This window comes from Cynocephalus volans, chromosome 1 (genome assembly GCF_027409185.1).
Source record: "Cynocephalus volans isolate mCynVol1 chromosome 1, mCynVol1.pri, whole genome shotgun sequence".
NCBI classification, from domain to species: domain Eukaryota; kingdom Metazoa; phylum Chordata; class Mammalia; order Dermoptera; family Cynocephalidae; genus Cynocephalus; species Cynocephalus volans.
Window position 1 is genome coordinate 122,941,003 of NC_084460.1, and position 27,123 is coordinate 122,968,125.

At 38.9% G+C, this 27,123-nt stretch overlaps 1 protein-coding gene across 1 annotated transcript in view; it reads right to left on the reverse strand.

The window, feature by feature from the left end:
- The window catches only part of PARP15 (poly(ADP-ribose) polymerase family member 15), a 42,921-nt gene that overhangs the window by 14,147 nt on the left and 1,651 nt on the right, over positions 1 to 27,123 (reverse strand). Inside the window, exons 2-6 of the mRNA XM_063109316.1 lie at positions 7,877 to 7,993; positions 5,266 to 5,502; positions 4,035 to 4,256; positions 1,854 to 1,932; positions 851 to 1,000 (exon numbers count right to left, since the gene is read on the reverse strand). Of these exons, the coding sequence (XP_062965386.1) occupies positions 851 to 1,000; positions 1,854 to 1,932; positions 4,035 to 4,256; positions 5,266 to 5,502; positions 7,877 to 7,993 (805 nt within the window). The remainder of the gene's footprint in view (positions 1 to 850; positions 1,001 to 1,853; positions 1,933 to 4,034; positions 4,257 to 5,265; positions 5,503 to 7,876; positions 7,994 to 27,123) is intronic.

Here is a 27,123-nt window from a genome sequence, read left to right on the forward strand (position 1 = left end):
GGGCAGGGATAAATGCATATGTTCCATTTACCATGTTTCAAATAACCAAATGCTCTTTGTGTCTACATTTTGAATGACATTCATTTAAAAAAACTGAATGACCAATAAATTGAATGGATATTCTCTAGATTCACTTCTGAATAGTAAATTCCATAATTTGCAATTTAGAAAATATTTAAACCTCCATTTCTATTTACATTTTATCGTATCCTTTTAATTTAAAATTCATTGTTTAATAATATACAAAACATATTGGTATAAGAGTATATGTATATAAGTTCTAAACAAATAGACATATGTGGGGAGGGCATGCTCAAAAGTGTTACTGCAATAGGTGTGGCCGAACATTTCAGGGAAACTCAGGACAAAGTAGTTGAGTTTCTTTTCTGGGTCAGTATAATGTAGAGAAGAGAAGAGTTACAGGAAGTAAGATTTGAGTGCCAACTTAGTTACGTAAAAGGGGAAGTAAAAATAGAGGAATGTAAAGCTTATTAAATTATCTGTGTGGAATTTTGATAGTCCAGAGTTAAAAAGGGGATGAGAGCTGATGCTGATTAAGTAGAACACATCAGTTACACCCCACCTTTATGTCAGCTAACCTCCCCTCATCCTCCTCTGGGAAATAGGCATTTGGCAGGCAAAGAAACTGAGGCTCAGAGAGGTTAAGTGACTTGTCCAAGGCCACACAACAGTGAGTGACAAAGCTGGGATTCAAATTCAGGTCTTCCTAAGTCCAGGACCCACATATTTTCTACAACACTCTTTGTCTACTCAGGGCACTATTAGCCTCCCACACATTAGACATGTTAATAGTTACAATCAAGTACGAGTATATTGCTTAAAAAAGTACCTGATTTCAGGTTAAATGTCCTTGTTGTTGAGTTTACAATAACATCTGCCTTTTCTTTGGTGATATCTCCAGCAGCAACCTGGAAAGTAATGGCACCAATTTTCATTTCATATGTTGTAAACGAAGGCTTAGAGACAGCCCCGGAGATACCTGAAAAGAAAGAAAATGGGTAAAGAACAGTTGGCTCCTGGAGGAAAAGCAAACATCATGGGGCCCTATTCTCTTCCCAGTCCTCTTTCTTTTCCCTACATAAATCCAAGCATTATCATGTCTCCTAGCCTGTTAAACCACTGGGATTTCTTTTTAAAGAAAATTAGAAAGTAATGCTCTGTGGCAGTAGGAGTATCTATGTTTTCTCAGTTAAATAGGAAGAGGCAGAAACATCTGACTGGACCAATCTGTCTAGTGGCAAAAGCTGCTGTGGTGTCATGAAAAAGGAAAGAGGCAGAAGGGGAAAGTGCAAAGCAAATTCTCATTTCATGCTGACAACATCTTGGGAGATGCTGTTTTTAACCCTGGGATAGCAATATAAAGGCTGCTCAGAGGAAATTACCTCTAACATGTTGGCTTATTACTGTCCACTCTACACTCTGAGGCTTTATAACCAAGATGTGCCACTTTGACTCATCCCTTAAACTCTTCAGATCTCCCTCTTCACATGTATACAGTGGCCATAGAACCACCTGCCATGGGGCCCTCGTATAGGTTAAATAGTAGAACATATATGAAAGCAATCAGTGAAGTGTAGTGTGCCATACATATCATAGTTATTTTTTGATGATCATTTCTTAGAAGCTCCGGCCTTATTACCAATACTTTGGTTTACATCAATGTGACTAGTTCTTTGTGTGCCCAGACAATGGGGACATGCTCTAACACCTCTTCCATCACTGATTTGTTCTTCAGGTCAATTAGCTTTGCCTCCTTCTATTGGTCTTCAACTACCACTGAAGAGCTACTAAGCAAAGAAAAATATTTCCTTAGCAGAACAGCTTTACCAGACCTTGGGTATCTCCAGCCAGGAGAATCCTGTCCTTGTTGGGATTTCCTCTTGACCACCTAGTGAATTCATCTAAAAATGCCTGGAAATAAAAAGAAACACAGTTACTGACCACAACAATGTTCTTTAGAAATATTAGTCCAATTCTTTGGAGCATTGATCATCAGACATCAAGTAGTAACGATGCATAGGTTTCCTTTTATCTCAGAGACTTCTTAATTAAAGGACTGCAGTTCAACCTAGACATTTTCTCAATAAATATCAGTGTTGATTTACTTTATTTAGTTAGTATAACTAATGCTGTAACCGGGTTAGGGAGCCTGATGGAGGGGGAGTTAGGTTTTGTAAGGGCTCCTTTATGAAGCCCTCCTAGTGAACAACTAATTTAGGGACCACAAAGTCCTGTGCAAACAGAAGAATCTGTTTTTCTGTTTTAAGAATCACAAAAAAACAATGGTATCATATTGGCTCTGCAGGAAGTTACATGCCTTTTTTGTGACCCCTGTCACATGATTCCTCATCTTTTGAACCCCCACACTTCTGGTCTCCTATGTCTGATGTGTTGAGGAGTGCAGAATGTGCAGGAGAGTGGGGGAGGAGGACAGGGCAGCCGCATTCCTCAGCACAATTAGCCGGTAGTGCACCCTGGGCCTGACTAACAACAAATACATACATTTCGTTTCCAGGTCTAGTCAAAGCCTCCTGAATGAAATCATTAAAATCCACATGAGAAACCCTCATGTGCTGAAATTTTGTTTAGAAATGAGAAAAAGCTTTTTGGCCATGTGAGTAATAAAACTGAGCAATGGTTAACAGAGTGAGTCATAGGTTTCACTTGGATTATCTGCTTTAGATATCATAAAAATTTTGCTAATAATAATTTTTCCCAGTCTATCTTTGAGCAAAAATAATATCTCTGGATATTTTATATTCACTGGGGGAGGGGAGAAACAGGAAAAGTTCTGGGGTAAATGTTATTCCTTTAACTATTATTATTTTTTCTTGCATTTGTGGGCAAATACATTAACAAACTACAGCCAGACCTCCATATCCATGGGTTTCACACCCATGGGTTCAACCAACCACCAATCAAAAATATTTGGAAAAAAAATAAAAATTTAAAAATACAGTATAAGTATTTCTGTTGCATTTTCATTGTATTAGGTATTATAAATAATCTTAGAGATGATCTAAAGTGTATGGGAAGATGTGCACAGGTTACATGCAAATACTATGCCATTTTATATAAGGGACTTGAGCACTTGCGGATTTTGGTATCCTTAGGGGTCCTGGAACCAGTTCCCTCAGGGTGCTGAGGGACAGTTGTACAACATGCAACACTTTGAGTTGTTTCTGGGGATCTCTGGGAAGACCACACTTCCATCCCAAATGGCTAAGGATAACTTAGAAAACAAAATTATCTTTGATGTCTTTTTTTAAGTGCTAATGTTAGTAAGTTGTAGCAATTGCCTATTAGCCCTTCAAGTCAGCTTAATAAGGTAATAAGAACTACTGCAACCAGCTTTGAGGCTTCTATGTGCTAGACACTATGCCAAACACTTCAAATATATCCTCTCTTTTGCAATCCTCATAAGAACTCTGAAAGGTATTGTTACCATGCTCTTTTTAGACAATAAAACTGAGATTAAGAGAGGTTACCACCCAACTTTTAAATGGCAAAAACGAGATTCAACCCTAGATTTATTGTTATTATAATGCCAGTGTCAAGTACTTAGTAAATGTGCTTTGACTGCTTCTCCACTGCTGAATATGGTACTGGTATTTCTAGTTGTAGACCATCATAGACTTGTGTAGACTGGTATATTCTATCTCAAAAAGGGAATTCTTGAGGCTTCTCTTATGCTACCTTTCCCTTATAGATAGAGCCATGACTTAGCTTTCATACAGTCAGTGTTAAAATGTCGGGGCCATTTTTTATGCCAATAACTTTTAATTTCTTTTTAAGAATTCATTTATTATAGACTATCTTATCTCTTGACTGTATAGAAAGGATTGTATGAGTTATCAGTGTTAGCTTACAGTTAAGTCATATGACAATCCCCCAACACCAACCAATAATTATGGACTGGCAAACAGAAAACACTGTTATTTATAGATCTACCAAGACATCTGATGGCCCTTAGGTTCACTTGCCACAATAGGCACAAGAAATATGTACCATACCTGACGGCCTTCATCATCATCTGTATGTACCAGAAAGTGAACTTCCTGTAAGGTTTTCAGCCATGTACTGCTACTAAATTTGAACACTTCTGAAAGGATTAGTTCAGCAAAAATAGCTTTGGGAAACCGCAGATTTCCTGTTCCAATCATGGGAAATGTAATTGATGAGAAAGATAGCTGTTCTACAGTTGTCAAACATGTCTTGATTATATTTGCCATGATCTGAAATGCACAAAGTATATTTACATAAGTTGAGGCTCAAGTTGATGGAACACAGAAAGAGCTGTGGTTCCAGCAATTCTGACTAGGATTCCTCTGTTATTGTTGGCTTTGTCAGCACCTGGGGAGTGAGGAAGGGAAAAGAAGAAGAGAGGAGAGGACTTCCCAGAGACAGTCCAGCTCATTCAGGAGAGGAGGGTCCAACAGTATGGGAATGGTTGCATAAACAATTGTACCTCAATGCAACAAAAAGTGACGTTTATGAAGAGTTTTTAACAACATGGGGAAATGTTTACATTAAGTAAAAACAGAAAAAGCAAGATTAAAAAATGTTTGGAAAAGAATCGCAACTAAGAAATAAATATGCATAAAATTGACTTGAAGGAAATACAGTAAAATGTTAACCAAAGTTATCTCTATATGGTTGAATGATGATTTTTATTTTCTTTTTTGTACTCTTCTGTGTTTTCTACAATGAACATGTATTACTTTTTTATATTCTGAAAAAAATAAAGTTGGGAGGTTAATCTGGGAGTGGAGGTGAGAACTAAGTTATCAAAAGAAGAGCACTGGCTCTCTGTGGCTCTTCGCCATAGCTCCAGCCGCACGTCTTTGTTATATTGAAAGTTACTACATTACTCTTCAGACACCACTCCTGAGAATCCCAATGATTGTTACTACTTCTGAGGGTCAATTACTCTGAAATAACTGGTAGTTGTGATGGACTTTCCATGGAATATAATAAAGATTTCAATAAATAGACAGGGTTCAATCAATACCAGGGTTTCTCAAACTGGGCCATATAATTGTTTGTTGTAGGGGCTGATGTGTGCATTGTAGGATATTTAGCAGCATCCTTGGTCTCCACCCACTAGATGCCAGTAACAGCTATAACAAGCCAAATGTCCCCTGGGGGCAAAATCTCATGAGTTGAGAACCACAGATCTACACCACACCAGAAAGAGATTTCCAAAGCCATCAAATGAGGCGAGAAACTAAGGGCTTTCTCTACCTGCCAGGAAGTCCCTGCTCCATTATCCCAGCCTGGAGCCACAACATGGAGCACAGCTTTGCAGTCCAGGTGGCAGCCACTTGTCATGAATATGCTACCCACTTTCTCCTTTCTTCTCTGCTGGGCGGCATTTAACTCTTTCTGGAGCATTGGACCAGCTTTCTGCAAAAGAGCCTGAGATAGTGGTCCTCCTCCAAGCTGAAGATTCATGGGAACAGTGTTGACAATGACATCAGCCTTAATGAAAACAGCAACAGTTGGTTAGAGACTGAATCAATCAATAATAATTGAGCACCTATGACTTTGCTAACTGCGGGGTAGTACATAAGATAAGTTTTGCCATTCACGCTAATATGTCAAAGGAGTTTACAATCTGTTGTTAGTACTTAGACAACGTCATGAGGTGACTCCCAAAACCTAGAAATTAAGGTAATATAATTAATTAAATGCTGTCAAATCAGCATCTAATGAGTCCAAGTAGAGCTATGAAAATGAATGAAACAGAGACCAGAGACAGAGAGAGAGGCAGAGACAAAGAATGATAAAGAGAGATGGAGAAAGAGGGGAAGTGAGAGTGAAAGAGACACACATAAAGAGACAGAGACAGACTGAGACAAAAACATGGAAAGACTGAGAGAGACAGAGTAGAGAATTGCTTTTAGGCTGGTAGGAACTGAGAGCAATTGTTTAGAATTCAATAACATTCCTAAAGAAAGAATGGGTCAGTCTGAATGGAATCCTGATCAGCCAAGAAGGCCTAGACAAAGGACAGACAATGAGGTGAAGGTAGCCAGTGTCTATTCTAGCCTGTCCAGTTGCATTGAGTTCTCCAATGTCTGTGTTGAGGCTGTCCCTTTGGTGAGATGTGGGTCATAGCCTGATGTCATAAGTGTTATATATTCAAATCATCTAACTCCTCTTACTCAGATTTTGTGTTCACCAGTGACCTTCTGATTCCCTGGTAATTTGACTGGGGCTGAGGGGTGGAAGGGAAGAATGCTCTGATCATGTGAATTTTGAATATTCTGGTTCCTTGGGGAGCTCTTCTTCATTGTAAATTAAAAGGTGTCTATGTCTCTAGGCCACATAATACTTACATTCCTCATTCTAATAATTGGCATTGTTGGGTCCACTTACATAATATTAATTAGCATATGAGGTCTTATATGAGGTTATATGAGGTCTTACATGAGGTTAGTTAGCATAATCTCAGGACCTGAGATTGGCTTATGTGCCATGCCAGGTAGGGGCTAATATGTTTATAAGAATTATTTTATCTAAACTTCACAACAACCCTGATATCATCATCATCCATCCATATTTACAGATAAGAACCCTGAAGTCTAAGAGGGACACTGACCAAGATCAATGGCTGGTCAGTAGTGGAGTGGTATTTGAACCCTGTCAGAACTGGTTTTATAGTTGGTCTGCTTAACCACTACACTATGCCTACTCCTAGCGTGAAAAAACAATTTGCTGTACTTTTATATCATCCAGTTCTTTTCTGCTCTGATTATACTCACCAAGTATTCTCATAATAGTTGCAGAGCTCACTATTACCAATAGCCATGACAATTATCTTTCTCATGGCAAATTAAATAATTAAAATTCCAGTTTTATAAGTAAATCTCTTGAGTTTGATTAGTGTGAGTCAGATAAACTCTGGGCAAAATGATAAGATTCCACCTGCTGATCTGAGGACAGGGTCCTGAACCCATGTGACAAAGGAATCTAAGGACTCTACTCCAGAGAACAGGAAGAAAGGCTGCCTCTCCTCTGCCATCTCATTAGCTGCAGCAATAGCAAAGAATACCTTCAGTGGCTCATAATCCAGAAGAATCTCCAAATTTCTCAGTAGGATTCTCTTTCATTAGTCCTGAATATGTGCCATCTGAAGGTAAAGTCAAGTGTCACAATGGTGGGGCGATAGAATTCTGAAGAAGCGTCCAGACCCGGGATTCTCAGCCATCACTGCATAACGGAATCACCTGGAATGCTTTCAAAAACTGTCGCCTGCATCATATACCTGACCAGTTGAAATTAGGATTTCTAGGGTTGAGGCCTGGGATCCCCAGATGATTCTGATCTGCAGCCAGGATTGGGTATCATGGATGTCAACTGTAGATGGAATATAGGGCCTTTATCTCCTGCAAATTGGTGATTCCAAGGAAAAGGAAGTGATAAGAGAGGAGTAGGTAGGAGCCAAGCTGAGCATTTAGCATCCATCCTGGTAACTTTCTTCCTCTCATTCTGCCTGTGTCTCTGGAAAGTGCTCAGGCAGAAACAATAGGGTGTGTTTGTGAAGGGTGATTTTATAGTGTGGTATACATATGTCTTCCCCATTAATGCTGATTGGAGCAGGACAGAAAAACAGAAGTGGATTAAGAGTACATCAAGATCCATTATAGAGAAATAAAAGAAGTGGATTTGCATACCCTCGTTTGTGGTTAAACGTGCAGCTATCCACATGAATGTACGTTAAAGAATATAAGGGATGAGAAGTATATCTCTGCAAGAACCTTAGGTGGGTTTAACTTCTCAAATTTATATTATCTTAATCTTTGATGCTAAATCACAGAACCAATTAATAAGATCCCATTGTACTACCTACCCAGAAATACAGAACATCTCCACTTATCAGCTCCAGGCTCAGACCTTCTTTCGTTTGGATTGAGGCTAGAACATTTCTGTTTGAAAGATAATCATTCTTGCTGAACTCGTCGCTTGACTGTGGAGAAAACAGTAAAGCATTACTAAGCAATGCCTATCTGAAGATTTTCCTTATAGGTGTCCAAACAGAAAATAAGTATGAGATTTCACAGACTTCTCTAAGTCAACTCATAACAGCTCTGAGCTTCGAAAGCAGATACTTTATTATCACAAAGTCTGAGTATCAATAGTATTTTAATAGCCCAGATGCCAGGGAGCTCTTTCACTTATTCCCCCAAGAATCTTAGTGTAGCATACCCTGTCCATATCCCCGACCCTTACTATTTAAGTGCACCCTGGACATATTTCCAACTGTATTTCTTGCCTGGGGACTTTAGTGCCAAAGCCCACTTTGCTTGTTGGCACAGCAGAGAGGAAGGGCAGGTAAATTGAACCACACTAACACCCCGCCCCCAGGCCCTCATCCAATGATTGACAGGAGTTGGTGTAAAAATATCCTAGCAACCCTGCCTCCCAGATAGGATTCACTATGAGTTTCCCCAGTAGGATTAAGTAGTAACTGATTTGATAACACACCCTATCAGTGTCTTTTACTTCCCTATTAAATCACTTGTACTTTAATCCTGTCTCAAGGTCCTCTTCTTGGGGAAGCTAAACTAAGACTCATCCTTGAACCCTCCACAATAATGCACTTGTAGTTTGACTATTAATTAGTCGCAGAATTTTAGAATTTAAAAGGTCATCACAGATCATCCAGTATAGAAACTTTGTTATCCTGAAAAGGAAACCAGTGTGCAAAGGGATGAAGTCAGGTGCTCAGAGTCAAATGATTAGCTAATGGAGGACACAACTTGAGTCTGGTATCCTCACTCACGATTCAGTTCCACTCTTCACAGAATCTGAGCCAATCTACCTCATGGTACTCCTCACACCTATGAATGGTAGAAACACAGCATAGGTCACCCCTCCTTCTCCTGTGACAGACATTACTAATTGGTATCAGCACTCTTTTTCAATTAACCCAGATACAGTCTCAGAATCTTCTTCAACATAGAGCTCCAAGCAACAACTATCATTTGATCAGAAGTAACCCATGAAACCAAACCTATTTTCCATGCCTGATCTAACTCAAAGGGGATATGAATTTTCTTTGCTTAAAATTGTCTTAGAGAATGTTTCCCTCTCTACTGTGGGAATGGGCTTCTGAGCAGTCCTTTTCACTTGCTCAGGAATTTCATTCTTCACTTCACACTCTCCTGCATGCAGTCTGGTATGTTTGATGAAAACATTATCAATGATCTCCCACCCTGAGAATTCCTTGGGTAAGTCTTTCAAAGCACTGATATGAGTACTAGAAAACCTTCCAGAAGAACCAGCCACATTCTCTGTCAAATTTTGTTTTTTCTTTTTAATATTTTAGTTGCTGTTTTTTTAATGTCTTTCATTATGTTACATTTCTTTTCGCATCCTTCAAACAACCAATTATTAATATGATCATCTCTTTGAACATATCAGACTCAGTCAAAATCCTATCATCCTCTATGCTATTTTTGATGTCCTCCCATTCCAGAGGCTTCATATCCAGTTTGCTGACTTGCTATTTAGACATGATGTGGGAGAACTTTTTAGAAACATCTTCTCTCCAGGTCTTGATAACATGGATTTTCAGTCTTCTTCAGTGAGTTAGGTGGCTGCAGACCTGAGTGTTTCCTCTAACCCCTTCCAACTGACTTGAGGCCATGTTACCTCATAGTGACATGTTCCCATTTTATAATTTATCGTTTTAATCAGGTGATGCTTTTTCACACAAATTTCCATATGTGCTGGTCCAGGGCCACCATGAATGGTGCGAGCAACTTTCTTGGGGGCTTCTCTTTCCATACAAGGCTGTGCCCAAAGACACATGACATGGGAACACAGGAATGGGCTTTTCATTGAAGACAAGCTTTTGGGTCACGTAGGTGTCCACCACTAAAAAATAAAAAATAGAGGGTAGGCATCATCCCCACAAAGTCAAACTGTGATATTTTAAAGAGTAAAAGGCGCCCTTGGCACAAAAAGAAATCCTGATACTAATGAGACTCTGAAATACAGATTATCTTCCTAAACTGGCACCACTGTCAACAGCTCAATGAAAGATGTGACATTCATGAATGCAAGGGAGGTAATCCTTACCTAATGGAATAGACCCATTTATGTCTACTTTGCAGTGATTTTTGTTTGTCAAATTACTCTGGTTCCCATTGATATTCATTATAGGATTGGAGAGGTGAATTTTTTCCTAAAAAAGTCTGGCCTTAGAGATTCAATAATTCAAAAAATAATGCATGAGCAATTCAAAATAACCTATTAGAAATAAAGTCATTACCATTTTAAAAAGAAATAGCTATAATAGTCAAACAGTTGTGGGTTATAATAAAAAAAAGTAATAAAATTAGGTCGGAGTCCCTCACAAAGCTTGAGATGGGGATTCTTGTGCAAGTAATTTGTTAAGGTTGTGCCCTCATGAGAAACCAGCCTGAAGTGAGAGATGAAGATAAAGAAGAGGGGCTGTCTGGTTAGCTCAGTTGATGACACCAAGGTCCAGGGTTCCATCCCTGTATCAGCCAGCTGCCAAAAAAAAAAAAAAGAGAGAGAGAGAGAAGGGGAAGGGAAAGAAGCTAAGCTAAAATGTGGTTTTAAGTTAAGCCTGGCTTCTGCCTGATCCCCTAAGGAGCTCTACAGTACACAATTTGCATCAGTGTTTGTCCCACCTAGAGGCAAGAGAGCTGAGTTCTTGTACCTCCATGTCTGTGGGTCATCCTGGTTGGGAGATGAACGCAAACTCCCAGCAACTCCAGGAGAGGCACCTTCAGTCTCCCAAAGGCAATCCTCTGGAGAAGGCTGCAAGTGTTAGTCCTTAATGGCAATACATAGAGCAGTGAGATCAGGCGAGTGCCTAATAAGTGAAAGGGACCCCAACCCCAGGGCATCTGGGAGAGGCACCAAAGGAAAGGAAGAGCACGAAGAAAAGTCCAAAGAATAACTAACTGCACAAATTTGGGAGAAAAAGAATGTGGCGTAGTAGCTAAATCCTGTAAAAACATCTGAGGGATTTTGGTTGATAGTATACTCAGCACAAATCAACAGTGATGTAGCTGTATTTAAGAAAGAAAAAAAACTCACCAAATAATGGCAAGGAGGTGGAGCAACAGGAACGCTCATTCATTGCTGGTGGGAATGCGAAATGGTATAGCCACTTTGGAAGACAGTCTAGCAGTTTCTTACAAAACTAAACATACTATTCCCATACGATCCAGCTATCCTGCTCCTGGGCATTTACCCAAATGAGTTGAAAACTTACATGTACAAAATCTGTGCATGAATGTTTGTAACAGCAAATATAGCTTTATTCATAATTGCCAAAACTTGGAAGCAACCAAAATGTCCTTCAGTAGGTGAATGGATAAATAAACTGTGGTAAATTTCCATACAATAGAATATTATTCAGAGATAAAAAGAAATGAGCTATCAAGCCACAAAAAAACCAAAAACCAAAAAAAAAACCCACGGAGGAATCTTAAATGCATATTGCAGAGTGAAAAAAGTGAGTCTGAAAAGGCTACATACTGTATGATTTCCACTATATGACATTCTGGAAAAGACAAAACTCTAGCAGCAGTAAAAAGACCAGTGGTTTCCAGGGGCTCAGTAAGAGGCGAGAAGGGATGAACAGGTGAAACACAAAGGATTTTTAGGGCGGTAAAACTATTCTGCATGATACTATAATGGTGGACCCATAACATTACGCATTTGTCAGAACCCGTAGAACTGTACAACACAAAGAATGAACTCTAATATAAACTATGGACTTCAGTTAATGTATCAATATTGGTTTATCAATGGTAACAAATGTATCCCATGAATGCAAGATGTTAATAACAGCAGAAACTGGGGGACAGGGGGTGGTATTTGGGAATTCTCTACTTTCTGCTATATTTTTCTGTAAACCTAAAACTGTTCTAAAACCAAAGTCCATTTATTTTTTTAAATTGTAATAATGAATTTTGGGGTTATATTAATAGAAACATCATAACAAGAATGTTTAGTCCATAATCATCTTATTTCACCTTGCACTGGTAAAAACAGGCAACACCTGGGGGATTGTATTTAGTTCAAGGTGCCGAACTTTGCAAGGGATTATGAAAACTAGATTTGTTCAGAATAAGGAAACTGATGCTGTGAATGGACTCAAAACCATGTCACATGAAAATATATAAGAGGAATTGAGTGTATTTAATTTGCATAAGTAGGGTGGGATGCAGGGGCAGGACATAATAGTTGTTCTTAAACATTTGAAGGGCTACCTTTTAAAGGATTTATTTCTACAACTCTACAAGGAAGAACAATGACTATTGGGGAGAACTATAGTAAAACATATTTATGCTTAATATAAAGCTATTTTTTTTTTAAGTTTAAAGCTAAAATTTAAAATAACTATAATTGCCCTAAGATGGAGGCGGGTCAATTAGTGTCTGATTTTACATCTTGGTTAACTGTTTTGCCTCCCCTCAACATCCCCATATTTTTCTTAATTGAATTCACTAGCCTGTTTTCAAATACATTTCACTAGTAAAAATAGTTTATTACAGTACTTTTATGTCAGAGATGATACCAACATCAAAATGAAGGACACAGATATTTAAACATCATTTAATAATGGCACTTTATGCCTATATATGCTGAGACACATGACTATCCAAAACATAATTCACATCTGTCACTTCTCATCAAATTTGTAACTTGCATTTCCCATTTGTTCTTGATTTGATAATTGTAATAACTTTATTTATTGAATACCTGTTATGTGTTACATATTTTATAAATATTATCCCACTTAATTTAATCTTCACAATAAGCCTGTAAAATAAATTTTATCTCTATTTTTTAAATGAGGAAATGTCAGAAAGTAACTTTGAAGGCCGGCCCATGGCTCACTCGGGAGAGTGCGGTGCTGATAACACCGAGGCCACAGGTTTGGATCCCATATAGGGATGGCCGGTTTGCTCACTGGGTGAGCGTGGTGCTGACAACACCAAGTCAAGGGTTAAGATCCCCTTACCAGTCATCTTGAAAAAAAAAAAGAAAGAAAGAAAGAAAGAAACTTTGCCATTGCCATCCAGCTAGTAAATTCTACAAGGATTTAAATCTATACCTTTGAGATTTAAAGAGCAGTGGTGCTCTAGAATTTCCATATAGAAGGCTTAGGTGTGACAATCTGGATAAAAGTAGAGGGTGATGAAGGGAGCTTGTCTTGAAGCTTATATTTTTGGATTGTGTGAGTAAGAAATTATTGGGAGTGCCCAGTGATTCCTACCTCCTGATCATTGAGCTTTTGTATAGTCTCCTTCCATGTCATGTCAGAGTTGGCTGTGTGACCAATAGAATATTCTACAGGTTTAAAGTGGAAGTCCGCTAAGTGAGGGAGACCAGCCCTAAACATTTGTCTTGCAAACTACCAATTATAAATTCTCAGTGGTATTAATTCATTGCTGTACTAAGAATCAGATATTTCAGTGATGAATACCAGGATGGAGTTTGCCTTAGTGCTAATGGTCTGAATGTTTGCATCCCTCCAAAATTCATGTTGAAACCTAATCTGCATTGTAGTTCTATTAAGAGGTAGGATTTTAAAGAGGTGATTAGCTTTGTCCTCATGAATTGGATTAATGCCCTTATAAAAGAATCTTGAGGGAACCTTCCGCCCCTTCTTCCATGTGAGGATGCATAGCAGGTGCCATCTACGAAGAAGAGAACAAGTCCTCACCAGACACTGAATCTGCTGATGCCTTGATCTTGGACTTCTCAGCTTTCAGAACTGTGAGCAATAAATTTGTTGTTTATAAACTACCAGTCTAAGGTATTTTGCTATAGCAGCCTGAACAGACTAAGACACCAATTAAAAGTTAAGCTCTTGGGCTGACCCCGTGGTGCACTCAGGAGAGTGCGGTGCTGGGAGCGCAGCGACGCTCCCGCCGCGGGTTCGGATCCTATATAGGAATGGCCGGTGTGCTCACTGGCTGAGTGCTAGTCACGAAAAAGACAAAAAAAAAAAAAAAAAAAGTTAAGCTCTTTTTCTTTCTAGATAGCCTTTCAATTTTTTATTCTTCTGCCTGACTGGTTTCCAGTGAAGCCATGTGAGGAAGATCCTAATATGAGGGTACTTCAAAAAGTTCATGGAAATAATTAAAAGATAATATGAATTTTTCCATGACCTTTTGGAAGTACCCTCATATCTGCTTCTCTCCTGTTGACCTCACTCACTTCCCCCCAGTCTTCAATTCCCACCTATAGTTTTAGGGATACTTTTTGGCTTCACCACCTCTTCATCAGGATCACAGTTGCCAGGGGATGCGCAGGTGAGGTATGACAATTAAAAATGGTATTTATTTGGTTATATTACCCAATATATAAGCTACTACATGGCACAATAAGTCCTTCAAAAAATGTTACTGTTTTTAAAATGGTTCACTCAATTTTCCAAATGTTTAATATGTTCTTTGAGAAATGATCAGATTCTGAATATAACTTGAAGATGAACAGGATTTCCTAAAGGACTAGACATGTGGTATAAGAGAAAGGAGTTGAGATGACTTCCAGGTTTTGGCCCAAGCAACCAGGAGGCTGGAGTTGCTATCAACTGAGATGGGAAAGACTGTGGGTAATGCAGGTTGGTGGGGTAGGTGCAGAGGGTGAGAAGTTTGATTCTGGCCATGTGATGTTTATGTCATATGCTTTTAAACAACCAAGTAAAGAAGTCTACTAGGCAGTGAGTGTAGACAATGGAATTCAGGACAGAGTCTTGACTGGAGATATAAACTGGGAGTCATGGGCACACGGACTGTATTTAAATCCATTAGATCCCCAAGGGACCGAGTGTAGGCAAAGAGGAGAAAAGAACCAAGGACTGAGCCCTACATTAAAAAGGGGGAAAGAAGATGTACGAGGAAAGAAGACTGAGAACAAGTAGCCACTGAGTTAGGGAAAAAACCCTAAAGTGTGGTATGCTGGCAGCAGTGAAGAAAGTGTATCTAGGAGGATGGACCCACCATTTCTGTGGAATGTTGCTAAGAGATCAGCAAAATGAGGAATGAAGAGCAGCTGTTAGGTTTAGCTATGTGAGGTCATTCATCATCTTGATAAGGCAGTTTTGGTGGCATGCTGGGGGTGAAAGCCTGTCTGGAATGAATTTAAGAAGGAATGAGAGGAGAAGAAATGGGGATGAGTATAGACAAACTTGATTGAGAACTTTTGCTGCAAAGGGAAGCAAAGAAATGAAGCAGGAACTACAGGAAAATGGGGGTCAAGGGAGGTTTTCTGTTGTTTGATTTTTTGCTACTGCAAAAATGAAAAACAAAAAAACCCTTACAATTCTTTTAGCTAGATCTCCACAGAGACCTGTTCGAAGCTTGAGTTAATTCATAGCATATCCTGGTAAGAATGTGGTGGCTTTAATGGGTTTCCTAATCACCTCTGTGGCTCCTAATCTGACTTCATTCATGCATCAAATGGTTAATAATCACCTTGAACATCAAGAAGGAAAAGAAATTGATGTTACCGTCATAGTCAGAAAACAACCAAGGCTGAACTCTCCTCTGGGAAATACTGGACACTGGTTATTCCTTCTTCTCCATTTTTGGTATTTTTCAAAGAAAATTGTTATGTGATTATTTTCAACAACAGGTGGTTTATGTTCAATACTAATGGTCCTTGTCAGTTCCAGAAGTCTTGGGAAAATCTGAAGTTGATGAACTCTATGGTGTCCATCACAACATTAAAAAATGCACTGATATCTACAAATAAAAATCAGTTTATTGGTACTGTAATTTCATTCCCTATTAGAATAAATAGACTTTAAAAAGTAATTTGATTTATAGGTTATAACTAAGAATTAAAATTTAGGTGCTAAATATCTACATAAAGTTATATTTCAGTGTCAACTTCAACCTACCCTACATTGCTGACCCTGAATGCATAGGTATCTTTAAAATGACCTCCAGTTTGAGACCATTTGGAGAACAAAGATCAACAGTTATTTCTCAAATGTAATCAAATATGTACAGCCACTTTGTAATCTGTTACTAGTAATAATGATTATAATATAATATTGTTTCCTAAATCTGATTTCTCTCTGCCCTCCCTACAAACTTCGCCACACCTTGATCTCTATTTGGACATGTCATTATCATGAAAATAAAGTCCCATCTCTATTAAAACTCACTGGAAATTTGAGGGCACCTACATAGTGGTTAAGAAAATACCCTCAGAAGTCAGAATGTGTAATTTAGAATTTTGATTCAAATACTCAGTAGTTGTGTGACTGTGAGCAAGTCATTTAATTCTTTCTCAGCCCCAACTTCTTCATCTGTAAAATGGGCATAATAATGACACCTATCTCACAGAGCTATAGGTTATATGGTAAGGTAAGTAAAAAGCTCAGCACAGTGATAGGCATAGAGCAAGCACTTGATAAATGGTAGCCACTCGTAGTAGCAGAAGTAATGATACATATTTCCTTACAGTTTTCCCTTAATGGGAGTTAGGAAGAGCACAACTTTTAAAGAAGACCCATTGTGGGATGTGTGGAATCTCAAAGTAAGATGCAACCACAATTTGCAAATGAAAGGTTAAGAGCTATTGTCTGTCTTACCAATATTTTTGAGAAAAGCAATGACATCAACTTTAATAGTGAGCATTATTTCCACCTGAAGTCACCACTGACTTCTCACAGGCCACTGATAGACTCCACGAGCAAGAATAGCACGTTCTCAGTCATGGTGTCTTGGATATTGTGAAATTCAACCAAAAGCGAGGCTTGTGAAGCATCTTCTGCAAATTTATCTATTCCATTCATTTCCATTTTCCATTTTATCCACTCTTCGGAAAAGTATTACTTTTTTTTTTGTTGTTGTTGTTGTACTTTTAAAAAAACTCTTTAATTTATAAATTTTTAAAAGGATTATGTAGTTTTTTGCTGTTGTTGTTGCTGTTGCCTTTTTAAAAAACTGAAACATAATTGATTATACATATCTGTGGGCTTCAGTGTTGTAAAGTGTACTAATCTTAAGTACACATCTGAATGAATTTGTACATCTATATAAACCTAAATTCTTTTTTTTTTTTTTAATTTTATTGTGTCGATATACATTGTGGCTGATTATTGCTCCCCATCACCAAAACCTCCCTCCCTCCTCCCTCCCCCTCCCCAACAATGTCCTTTCTGTTTGCTTGTTGTATCAACTTCAAGTAGTTGTGCTTGTTATATCTTCTTCCCCCCGACCCCCGTTTTTTTTTTGTGTGTGTGTGTGTGTGTGTGTGTGTGTGTGTATGAATTATATATTAATTTTTAGCTCCCACCAATAAGTGAGTATACATGTGGTATTTCTCTTTCTGTGCCTGACTTGTTTCACTTAATATAATTCTCTCAAGGTCCATCCATGTTGTTGCAAATGGCAGTATTTCATTCGTTTTTATAGCTGAGTAGTATTCCATTGTGTAGATGTACCACATTTTCCGTATCCACTCATCTGATGATGGACATTTGGGCTAGTTCCAACTCTTGGCTATTGTAAAGAGTGCTGCGATGAACATTGGGGAACAGGTATACCTTCGACTTGATGATTTCCATTCCTCTGGGTATATTCCCAGCAGGGGGATAGCTGGGTCGTATGGTAGATCTATCTGCAATTGTTTGAGGAACCTCTATACCATTTTCCATAGAGGCTGCACCATTTTGCAGTCCCACCAACAATGTATGAGAGTTCCTTTTTCTCCGCAACCTCGCCAGCATTTATCGTTCAGAGTCTTTTGGATTTTAGCCATCCTAACTGGGGTTAGATGGTATCTCAGTGTGGTTTTGATTTGCATTTCCCGGATGCTGAGTGATGTTGAGCATTTTTTCATATGTCTGTTGGCCATTTGTATATCTTCCTTAGAGAAATGCCTACTTAGCTCTTTTGCCCATTTTTTAACTGGGTTGCTTGTTTTCTTCTTGTAAAGTTGTTTGAGTTCCTTATATATTCTGGATATTAATCCTTTGTCAGATGTATATTTTGCAAATATTTTCTCCCACTCTGTTGGTTGTCTTTTAACTCTTTTAATTGTTTCTTTTGCTGTGCAGAAGCTTTTTAGTTTGATATAATCCCACTTGTTCATTTTTCCTTTGGTTGCCCGTGCTTTTGGGGTCGTATTCATGAAGTCTGTGCCCAGTCCTATTTCATGAAGTGTTTCTCCTATGTTTTCTTTAAGAAGTTTAATTGTTTTAGGGTGTATATTTAAATCCTTAATCCATTTTGAGTTGATTTTAGTATACGGTGAGAGGTATGGATCTAGTTTCATTCTCCTGCATATGGATATCCAGTTATCCCAGCACCATTTGCTGAAGAGGCAGTCCCTTCCCCAGTGAATAGGCTTGGTGCCTTTGTCAAAGATCAGATGGCAGTAAGTGTGTGGGTTGATTTCTGGATTCTCTATTCTATTCCATTGGTCAGTGTGTCTGTTTTTATGCCAGTACCATACTGTTTTGGTTATTATAGCTTTGTAGTATAGCTTAAAATCAGGTAGTGTTATGCCTCCAGCTTTATTTTTTTTGCTCAGCATTGCTTTGGCTATGTGTGATCTTTTATTATTCCATATAAATGTCTGGATAGTTTTTTCCAATTCTGAGAAAAATGTCTTTGGAATTTTGATGGGGATTGCATTGAATTTGTATATCATTTTGGGTTGTATGGACATTTTCACTATGTTGATTCTTCCAATCCAAGAGCATGGGAAATCTTTCCATCTTCTTGTATCCTCTCTAATTTCTCTCAGCAGTGGTTTGTAGTTCTCATTATAGAGATTTTTCACCTCCTTGGCTAACTCAATTCCTAAGTATTTTATTTTTCTGGTGGCTATTCTAAACGGGCAGGCTTTCTTGATTTCTCATTCTGCATGTTCACTACTGGAGAAAAGAAATGCTACTGATTTTTGTGTGTTGATTTTGTATCCTGCTACTGTGCTGAAATCATTTATCAATTCCAACAGTTTTTTTGTAGAGGTTTTAGGCTGTTCGATATATAGGATCATGTCATCTGCAAACAGGGACAGTTTGACTTCCTCTTTTCCAATCTGGATGCCCTTTATTTCCTTCTCTTCTCTGATTGCTCTGGCTAGTACTTCCAACACTATGTTGAATAGGAGTGGTGAGAGTGGGCATCCTTGTCTAGTTCCTCTTCTTAAAGGAAAAGCTTTCAGCTTTTCCCCATTCAGGATGATATTGGCAGTGGGTTTGGCATATATGGCTTTAATTATGTTGAGATACTTTCCCTCTATACCTAACTTATAGAGGGTCTTTGTCATGAATGAGTGCTGAACTTTATCAAATGCTTTTTCAGCATCTATAGAGATGATCATATGGTCCTTGTGTTGGACTTTATTAATATGGTGCATCACATTTATTGATTTGCGTATGTTGAACCAACCTTGCATCCCTGGGATGAATCCCACTTGATCGTGGTGAATAATTTTATGTATGTGTTGCTGTATTCTGTTTGCTAGTATTTTAGTGAGGATTTTTGCATCTATATTCATCAAGGATATTGGCCTGTAGTTTTCTTTTTTGGTTATATCTTTACCTGGTTTTGGTATCAGGATGATGTTTGCTTGATAGAATGAGTTTGGGAGATTTGCGTCTGTTTCAATCTTTTGGAATAGTTTGTAAAGAATCGGTGTCAATTCCTCTTTGAATGTTTGGTAAAATTCTGCTGTGAATCCATCTGGTCCTGGGCTTTTCTTTGTTGGGAGCCTTCTGATAACAGCTTCAATCTCCTTTATTGTTATTGGTCTGTTCAAATTTTCTACATCTTCATGGTTCAGTTTTGGGAGCTTGTGTGTGTCCAGAAATTTATCCATTTCCTCCAGATTTTCAAATTTATTGGCGTATAGTTGTTTATAGTAGTCTCGAATGATTCCTTGTATTTCAGATGAATCAGTTGTAATATCGCCTTTTTCATTTCTAATTTTTGTTATTTGAGTCTTCTCTCTTCTTTTTTTTGTTAGCCATGCTAATGGTTTGTCAATTTTATTTATCTTTTCAAAAAACCAACTTTTTGATTCGTTGATCTTTTGAATTGTTTTTTGGTTTTCAATTTCATTCAGTTCTGCTCTGATCTTAATGATTTCTTTCAGTCTGCTAACTTTACATTTGGATTGTTCTTGTTTTTCTAGTTCTTTAAGGTGAAGTGTTAGGTTGTTCACTTGCCATCTTTCCATTCTTCTGAGGTGAGCATTTAATGCAATAAATTTCCCCCTTAATACTTCTTTTGCAGTATCCCACAGGTTTTGGTATGATGTATCATTATTTTCATTAGTTTCAATGAATTTTTTGATTTCCTGCTTGATTTCTTCCTGGACCCATATGTCATTAAGTAGAATGCTGTTTAATTTCCATGTGTTTGTATAGTTTCCAGAGTTTCGTTTGTTATTAATTTCTAGTTTTAATCCATTGTGGTCTGAGAAAATACATGGGATAATTCCAATTTTTTTGAATTTATTGAGACTTGATTTGTGACCTAATATGTGATCTATCCTGGAGAATGATCCATGTGCTGATGGGAAGAATGAATATTCTCAGGTTGTTGGATGGAATGTTATGTAGATATCTGCCAATTCCAATTGGTCTAGCATATTGTTTAGATCTTGTGTTTCTCTGCTGATTCTTTGCCTAGATCATCTGTCCAGTATTGACAGTGGGGTGTTCAGGTCCCCTGCTATTACGGTATTAGTGTCTATTTCCTTCTTTAGGTCTAATAGAGTTTGTTTTATAAATCTGGCTGCTCCAACATTGGGTGCGTACATATTTATGATTGTTATGTCTTCTTGATGGATCAGTCCTTTTATCATTAAGTAGTGTCCCTCATTGTCTCTTTTTATGGTTTTTAGTTTAAAGTCTATTTTGTCAGAAATAAGAATAGCTACTCCAGCTCATTTTTCTTTTCTGTTTGCATGGTAAATCTTTTTCCATCCTTTCACTCTTAGTCTGTGTGAATCTTTATGGGTGAGGTGGGTCTCTTGTAGGCAGCATATAGTTGGGTCCTCCTTTTTGATCCAGTCAGCCAGTCTGTGTCTTTTGATTGGGGAATTTAAGCCTTTTACATTAAGAGTTGTTATTGAAAGGTGTTGATGTATTCCTAGCATTTTATTGGTTGTTTGGTTGTCTTAGGTGTCTTTTGTTCCTTGCTTTCTGATTTACTGTTTGGTTTCTGTGTTTGTTGGTTGCTTAGGTTGTAGATAGCATTTTTGTTTGATTGTTTTCTCTTCATGAATGCCATTTTTATTATACTAGTGGGTATTGATTTTTCTTGGGTTTTTATGGCAGTGGTAGTTATTTTTCAGGAACTAAACCCAGTACTCCCTTGAGGATTTCTTGTAAGGGTGGTCTTGTGGTAGTGAACTCCCGCAGTTTTTGTTTGTCTGAGAAATATACTATTTGCCCTTTATTTTGGAAGGATAGCCTTGCAGGGTAAAGTATTCTTGGCTGGCAATCTTTGTCTTTTAGTATTTTGAATATATCATCCCATTCCTTTCTAGCTTTTAGGGTTTGTGATGAAAAGTCTGATGTTAGCCTGATTGGGGCTCCCTTATAGGTGATTGGACGCTTCTCTCTTGCAGCTTTTAAGATTCTCACTTTGTCTCTGAGTTTTGCCAGTTTGACTATAACATGTCTTGGAGAAGGCCTTTTTGGGTTGAATACGTTTGGAGATCGTTGAGCTTCCTGGATCTGAAGATCTGTGATTTTTCCTATACCTGGGAAGTTTTCTGCCACTATCTTGTTGAATATGTTTTCAATGGAATCTCCATTTTCCTCCCCTTCTGGAAAACCCATGACTCGGATATTTGAGCACTTAAGGTTGTCTGATAACTCTCTCAGATTTTCTTCAATGTCTTTGATTCTTTTTTCTTTCTTTTTGTCTGCTTGTGTTATTTCAAACAGCCCATCTTCAAGTTCAGAGGTTCTCTCTTCAACTTCGACAAGCCTGCTGGTTAAACTCTCCGTTGTGTTTTTTATTTCACTGAATAACTTCTTCAGTTCAGCAAGTTCTGCTACATTTTTTTTCAGGACATCGATTTCCTTGTACATTTCCTCTTTCAGATCCTGTATACTTTTCCTCATTCATCATGATGTTTAGCTGAGTTTTCTTGTATCTCATTCAGTTTCCTTAGAATTATCATTCGAAATTCCTTGTCAGTCATTTCAAGGGCTTCTTGTTCTATAGGATCTAGAGTTTGAGATTTATTAACTTTTGGTGGTGTACTTTCTTGATTTTTTGTATTTCTGGTATCTTTTTTTTGATGTTTATTCATTGTGGCAGGGGGTTTCACAGTCCACCGGTTTGAGACTATTGACTAACTAAGATGTTGCTGTGGTTGCCAATTTCGTATGGCTACCTCCGTGACTACTCAGTTGGCCTTTAGTACCTTGTGTGTATGGTTGCCTCGGGTCTTGGGCCTCTCCGGGGAGCCACTTTTCTGGTCAGCTTTGACTCTGCTGGGCTGGTGGATCACGTACCACAGGGTGTGTGATCTCTGCTGAGCTTTCACTTCCCGTGCAGGACTTCTCCCTGTTCCGTGTGCTCTGGCCCTGGCTGTTGGATCGTGCAGTGGCAACCCCACAGGGTGTGTGGTTTCTGTCAAGTCTCCACCTCCCTGGCCGCACGTCTCCCTGCTCTGTGCGCACTGGGCTGGGCTGGGACATGTCTTCTGCAACCCTCGTCTATCAGCTGGGCCTTCAAGACCCTGCTCAGCACTGCCTCTCCCAGGAAGTCTACCAGGTTTCTGCTAGGCGCAGACGACCGGTCGCTCTGGGTGCCTTTGTAGCACTGTGTAGATCTTTCTCAGGACTTATCACCTTCCTCCTGGTATCACGGTTATTTGTGTACTTGTCCTATCTCCCACAGCAGAGCGTGAGCTCCTCGGGGGAGGAGCCCGCAGTACACGGTTCACCTTTGTATCCCCCCGGCCCGGACGAGTCCAGTGCCCGCCTGCAGACAGCTCTCTTGGAGGTTTAAGTGGACTTGGGAACTCTCCTACCACACTATTCCCAACCAGAAATTGGCAAGGCATTTTTCCGAACTGGTGGCCGCTGAGATGGTATCTGCCTCCCAGTAACAGGAAGTTTACCAGGGACCTGAGTCCAGGGTGTGGTGGAGTGACAGTCAGCCCCGCCCATACTTCCTTGCCCTCCCAACACTGGCCGGGGACGCCCCACGCCACCAGCCCTGCCAGAGAACCGCGGAGGGAATGGGAGGGGAGGCCGGCCCACAGGCCCCGGGAAGCCCCACACCGGGGCAAGCAAGTGGGAAGGCTCAGTGAGGAGCCGAGCCAGGCCGGAGCTGCCACCACCTGAGAAAATGGAGGCAGCCCCGGGGCGGTGAGTGGGCCGGTGATGCAGGCAGAAGCCGGGTGGGCGTCAGCCCCCCAGCAGGGCTGGGCCAGGGGTCACTCACAGGGCTGTGCCAGGTTGGGCACTCACTCTCTGCCTCTGGTTTGTCGCCTTCCCCATTCTCGGTTCCCGCCGCCTCGGGCTGCTTGCTCAGTCCTGTGGAGTGGCTTGGGCGCTCCCAGGAATCTTTAATGCCGGCCTGAAACCTCGAATTATGAATAGGGCAGCTGGCCGCCTTCAGTGCGGCCCCAGCCTCCGGGATCCTGGCTGCATCCACAGCAGCCCTGGCGCCGTGTTCCCTGTTTCGAGACTCGCTTTTGCAGCTAAGAAACAGTTCTTTTCCTGCTCCACACTTCAAAGCTGTTGCCTGTAAATGAGGCAGCCTCTCCTGCCGAGGGCAAAGTGGCGGTCAGCCCCCACGACCGACCACCAGCAGCGGTCCTCCCTTAAGAGACGGCAAGAGGAAGGTCCACAAGTTTCCTGGCTGCCTGAGGCCCAGTGGCCGCCTTTTCCACCTCAGCTACTCTGCGCCAGCCGCCGCAGCCGCCGCCATCTTGAAACCTTCCGGAAAAGTATTCCTTTTGAACCCAGATCTTCCAACTTATCAATTTTTAGGGAGACAGAAACACTTAAGATGTTAGTTTTGATATCTGATTTGAGACTTGAAAGGCTTTGGCCTTTATATTACTTTCTGACATTTAAAATACTTTGGAAGAAAACAGATCTCACTCGTTGCCTTATCATTTTTTAATAACAAGGAAAATAGTAACTCTGGCTAAATTATTGTGTAAAGTTAAACATTACACTTTGTAAAAGTCAGATTTACTCACCAAATCATGGGGGCAAAAGTAACAAACATGACCATGAATGATGGTGCTCATCCACTGATCTAAATTCAAAGAGCTACAACTTGCTACTGAAAAGAAAGAAGCTTCTATTACTGCATAATGAAAAGGCAATCCACTGAGATAACCAAAAAACAAAATGCTGCATATTCACAGAGAAAATTGGGTATGGGCAGGCATTTATCACAAAGAAAGGGGAGAATAGAGACTCTAACCTCCATTTTTCATTGCTTTTAATCCTTGAAAGAGAAATAAAGTTACTTTCCCTTAACATGATAAAGAGGATTATTCTGAACTCAGAAGTCAATAGTATTCTCAAGTAAAGAAATATGAGAGTTACTCTCCTTAGAAGTAGTAAAAACCAAAATAAAACAAAAATCAGATATGTATCCTGTCACTATTTCTATTCAACATATTATTTGGAACTCTTCCTGGTCATCAAAAGAGATGGGGAAAAATGGGAAGAAATATAAAAATGGAAAAGATAGAAAAAAGTCATTCTTTACAAATAATATAGCCACTTATTGTGAAAATAAAGAAAAATAATGCCATCAAGAAAGCAAAAAGACAATCCACAGAATGGGAGAAAATATTTTCAAATCATATACCTGATAAGGGACTTGTATGTAGAATATATAAAGAACTCTTACAACTCAACATAAAAAAAACAACCCAACTTAAAAATCAGGAAAGGATTTGAATAGAAATTTCACAAAAGAAGTTACACAAATGGCCTGTAAAGGCAAAAATAGATACTCAACATCATTAGTTGTTAAGAAAATTTGATAAAATGAAATAAAAAGACAATACCGAAAAAAATGATAAGGAAATTGGCATGTTATGCTTTAAAATGCATCTTTCCACAGTCTGGGAGAAAATATTTGCAAAAGACATATCTGATAAAGGACTGTTATCCAAAATATACAAAAAGCTCTTAAAACTCAACAGTAAGAAAACAACCAACCTGATTTAAAAATAGCAAAAGATCTAAATAGACACTTCACCAAAGAAGATACACAGCAGGCAATAAGCATATGAAAAGATGCTCAACATCGTATGTTATTAGGGAGTTGCAAATTAGAACAGTAAGATAGCACCATACCTACTACAATGACAAAAATCCAGAACTTTGACAACACCAAATGCTGGCATGGATGTGGAAGAACAGGAACACTCATTCATTGCTGGTGGGAATGCAAAATGGTATAGCTACTGGCAGTAAGACATTCTGGCAGTTTCTTACCAAACTCAATATACTCTTCCTATATCATTCCAGCAATCATGCTCCTTGGTATTTACCCAAATAAGCTGAAAACTTACGTACACACAAAACCTGAACACGGATGTTTATGACAGCTTTATTCATAATTGCCAAAACTTGGAAGCAACCAAGGTGTCCTTCAGTACATGAAAGGGTAAATAGACTGTGGCATATCCATATGAGAAAGTATTAGTCAGTGCTAAAACGAAATGAGCTATCAAGGCAGGAAAAGACATGGAGGAACCTTACATGCATATTGCTAAGTGAAAGAAGCCAAGTTGAAAATGCTACATACAGTATGATTCCAAGTATATGATATTCAAAGGCAAAACTATAGAGATAGTAAAAAGATCAGCGGTTGCCAAGGATTAAAGGGGAGGGAGGGATGAATAGCAGAGGATTTTCAGGGCAGTGAAACTATTCTGTGTGATACTGTATATATACCAGAATATATAAAGAACTCCTACAACTCAACAACAACAAAGCAACCCTATTAAAAAATGGGCAAAGGATTTGAATAGACATTTCTTGAAAGGCTTACAAATGCCAGCAAACATATGAAAAGATGCTCAACATCACTTATTATCAGGGAAATGAAAATCAAAACCTCAATAAAATATCATCTTACACCCATTAGGATAACTGCCATAAAAAGAAAGGGAAAGAATGGAAAGGGATGGAAAGGAAGGAAAAGGAAGAAAGGAATGAAGAAAATAAATAAGTTTTGGCAAGTATGTGGACTATGTGGAGAAATTGGAACCCTTGTACACTCTTGGTGGTAATGTAAAATGGTTCAGCTACTATGGGAAACAGCATGACAATTCTTCAAAAAATTAAAAATAGGATTACCATATAGCACATCAATCCCAGTTCTGGATCTATATCCAAAAGAATTGAAAACAGAATCTTGAAAAGACATCTGTATACCCATGTTCATTGCAGCATTATTCACAATAGCCCAAAGACGGAAGCAACCCAAATGTCCATCGACAGGTAGATGGACAAACAAAATGTATTACATGCGTACAATGGAACATTACCCAGTCTTAAAAAGGAAGGACTTTCTGACACATGCCACAACATGGATGAACCTTGAAGACATTATGCTAAGTGAAATAAGCCAGTCACAAAAAAGAGAAATATGTATTGTTTCAGTGTTGCAAGACGAAAAAGTTGTGGAGATTGGCTGTACAACAATGTAAATATACTTAACACTACTGAACTGTACACTTAAAAATGGTTAAGATGGTAAATGTGATGTTATGTGTATTATACCACAATTTAAAAAAATTAAAAGAAAGAAACCTCGTAGATTTCAGTGCGAATATTACCAAGGGTAAAAGTTTCATTTCATACTGACAAATGGATCAATTCAACAAGAGGAAGTAACAATCCTAAACATTTATATACCTAATAGAGCTTCAAAATGTATGAAGCCAAAACTGATAGAACCCAAAGGAGACATAAACAAACCCACAATTATAATTGGAGATTTCAGCATCCTCTCTCAATAATTGATAGAACAAGTAGATATGAAATCAGCAAAGATATGAGGACTTGACTCTATCAACCAACTTGACCTAATTGACATTTGTAGAACATTCAACCCAATAAAAACAGAA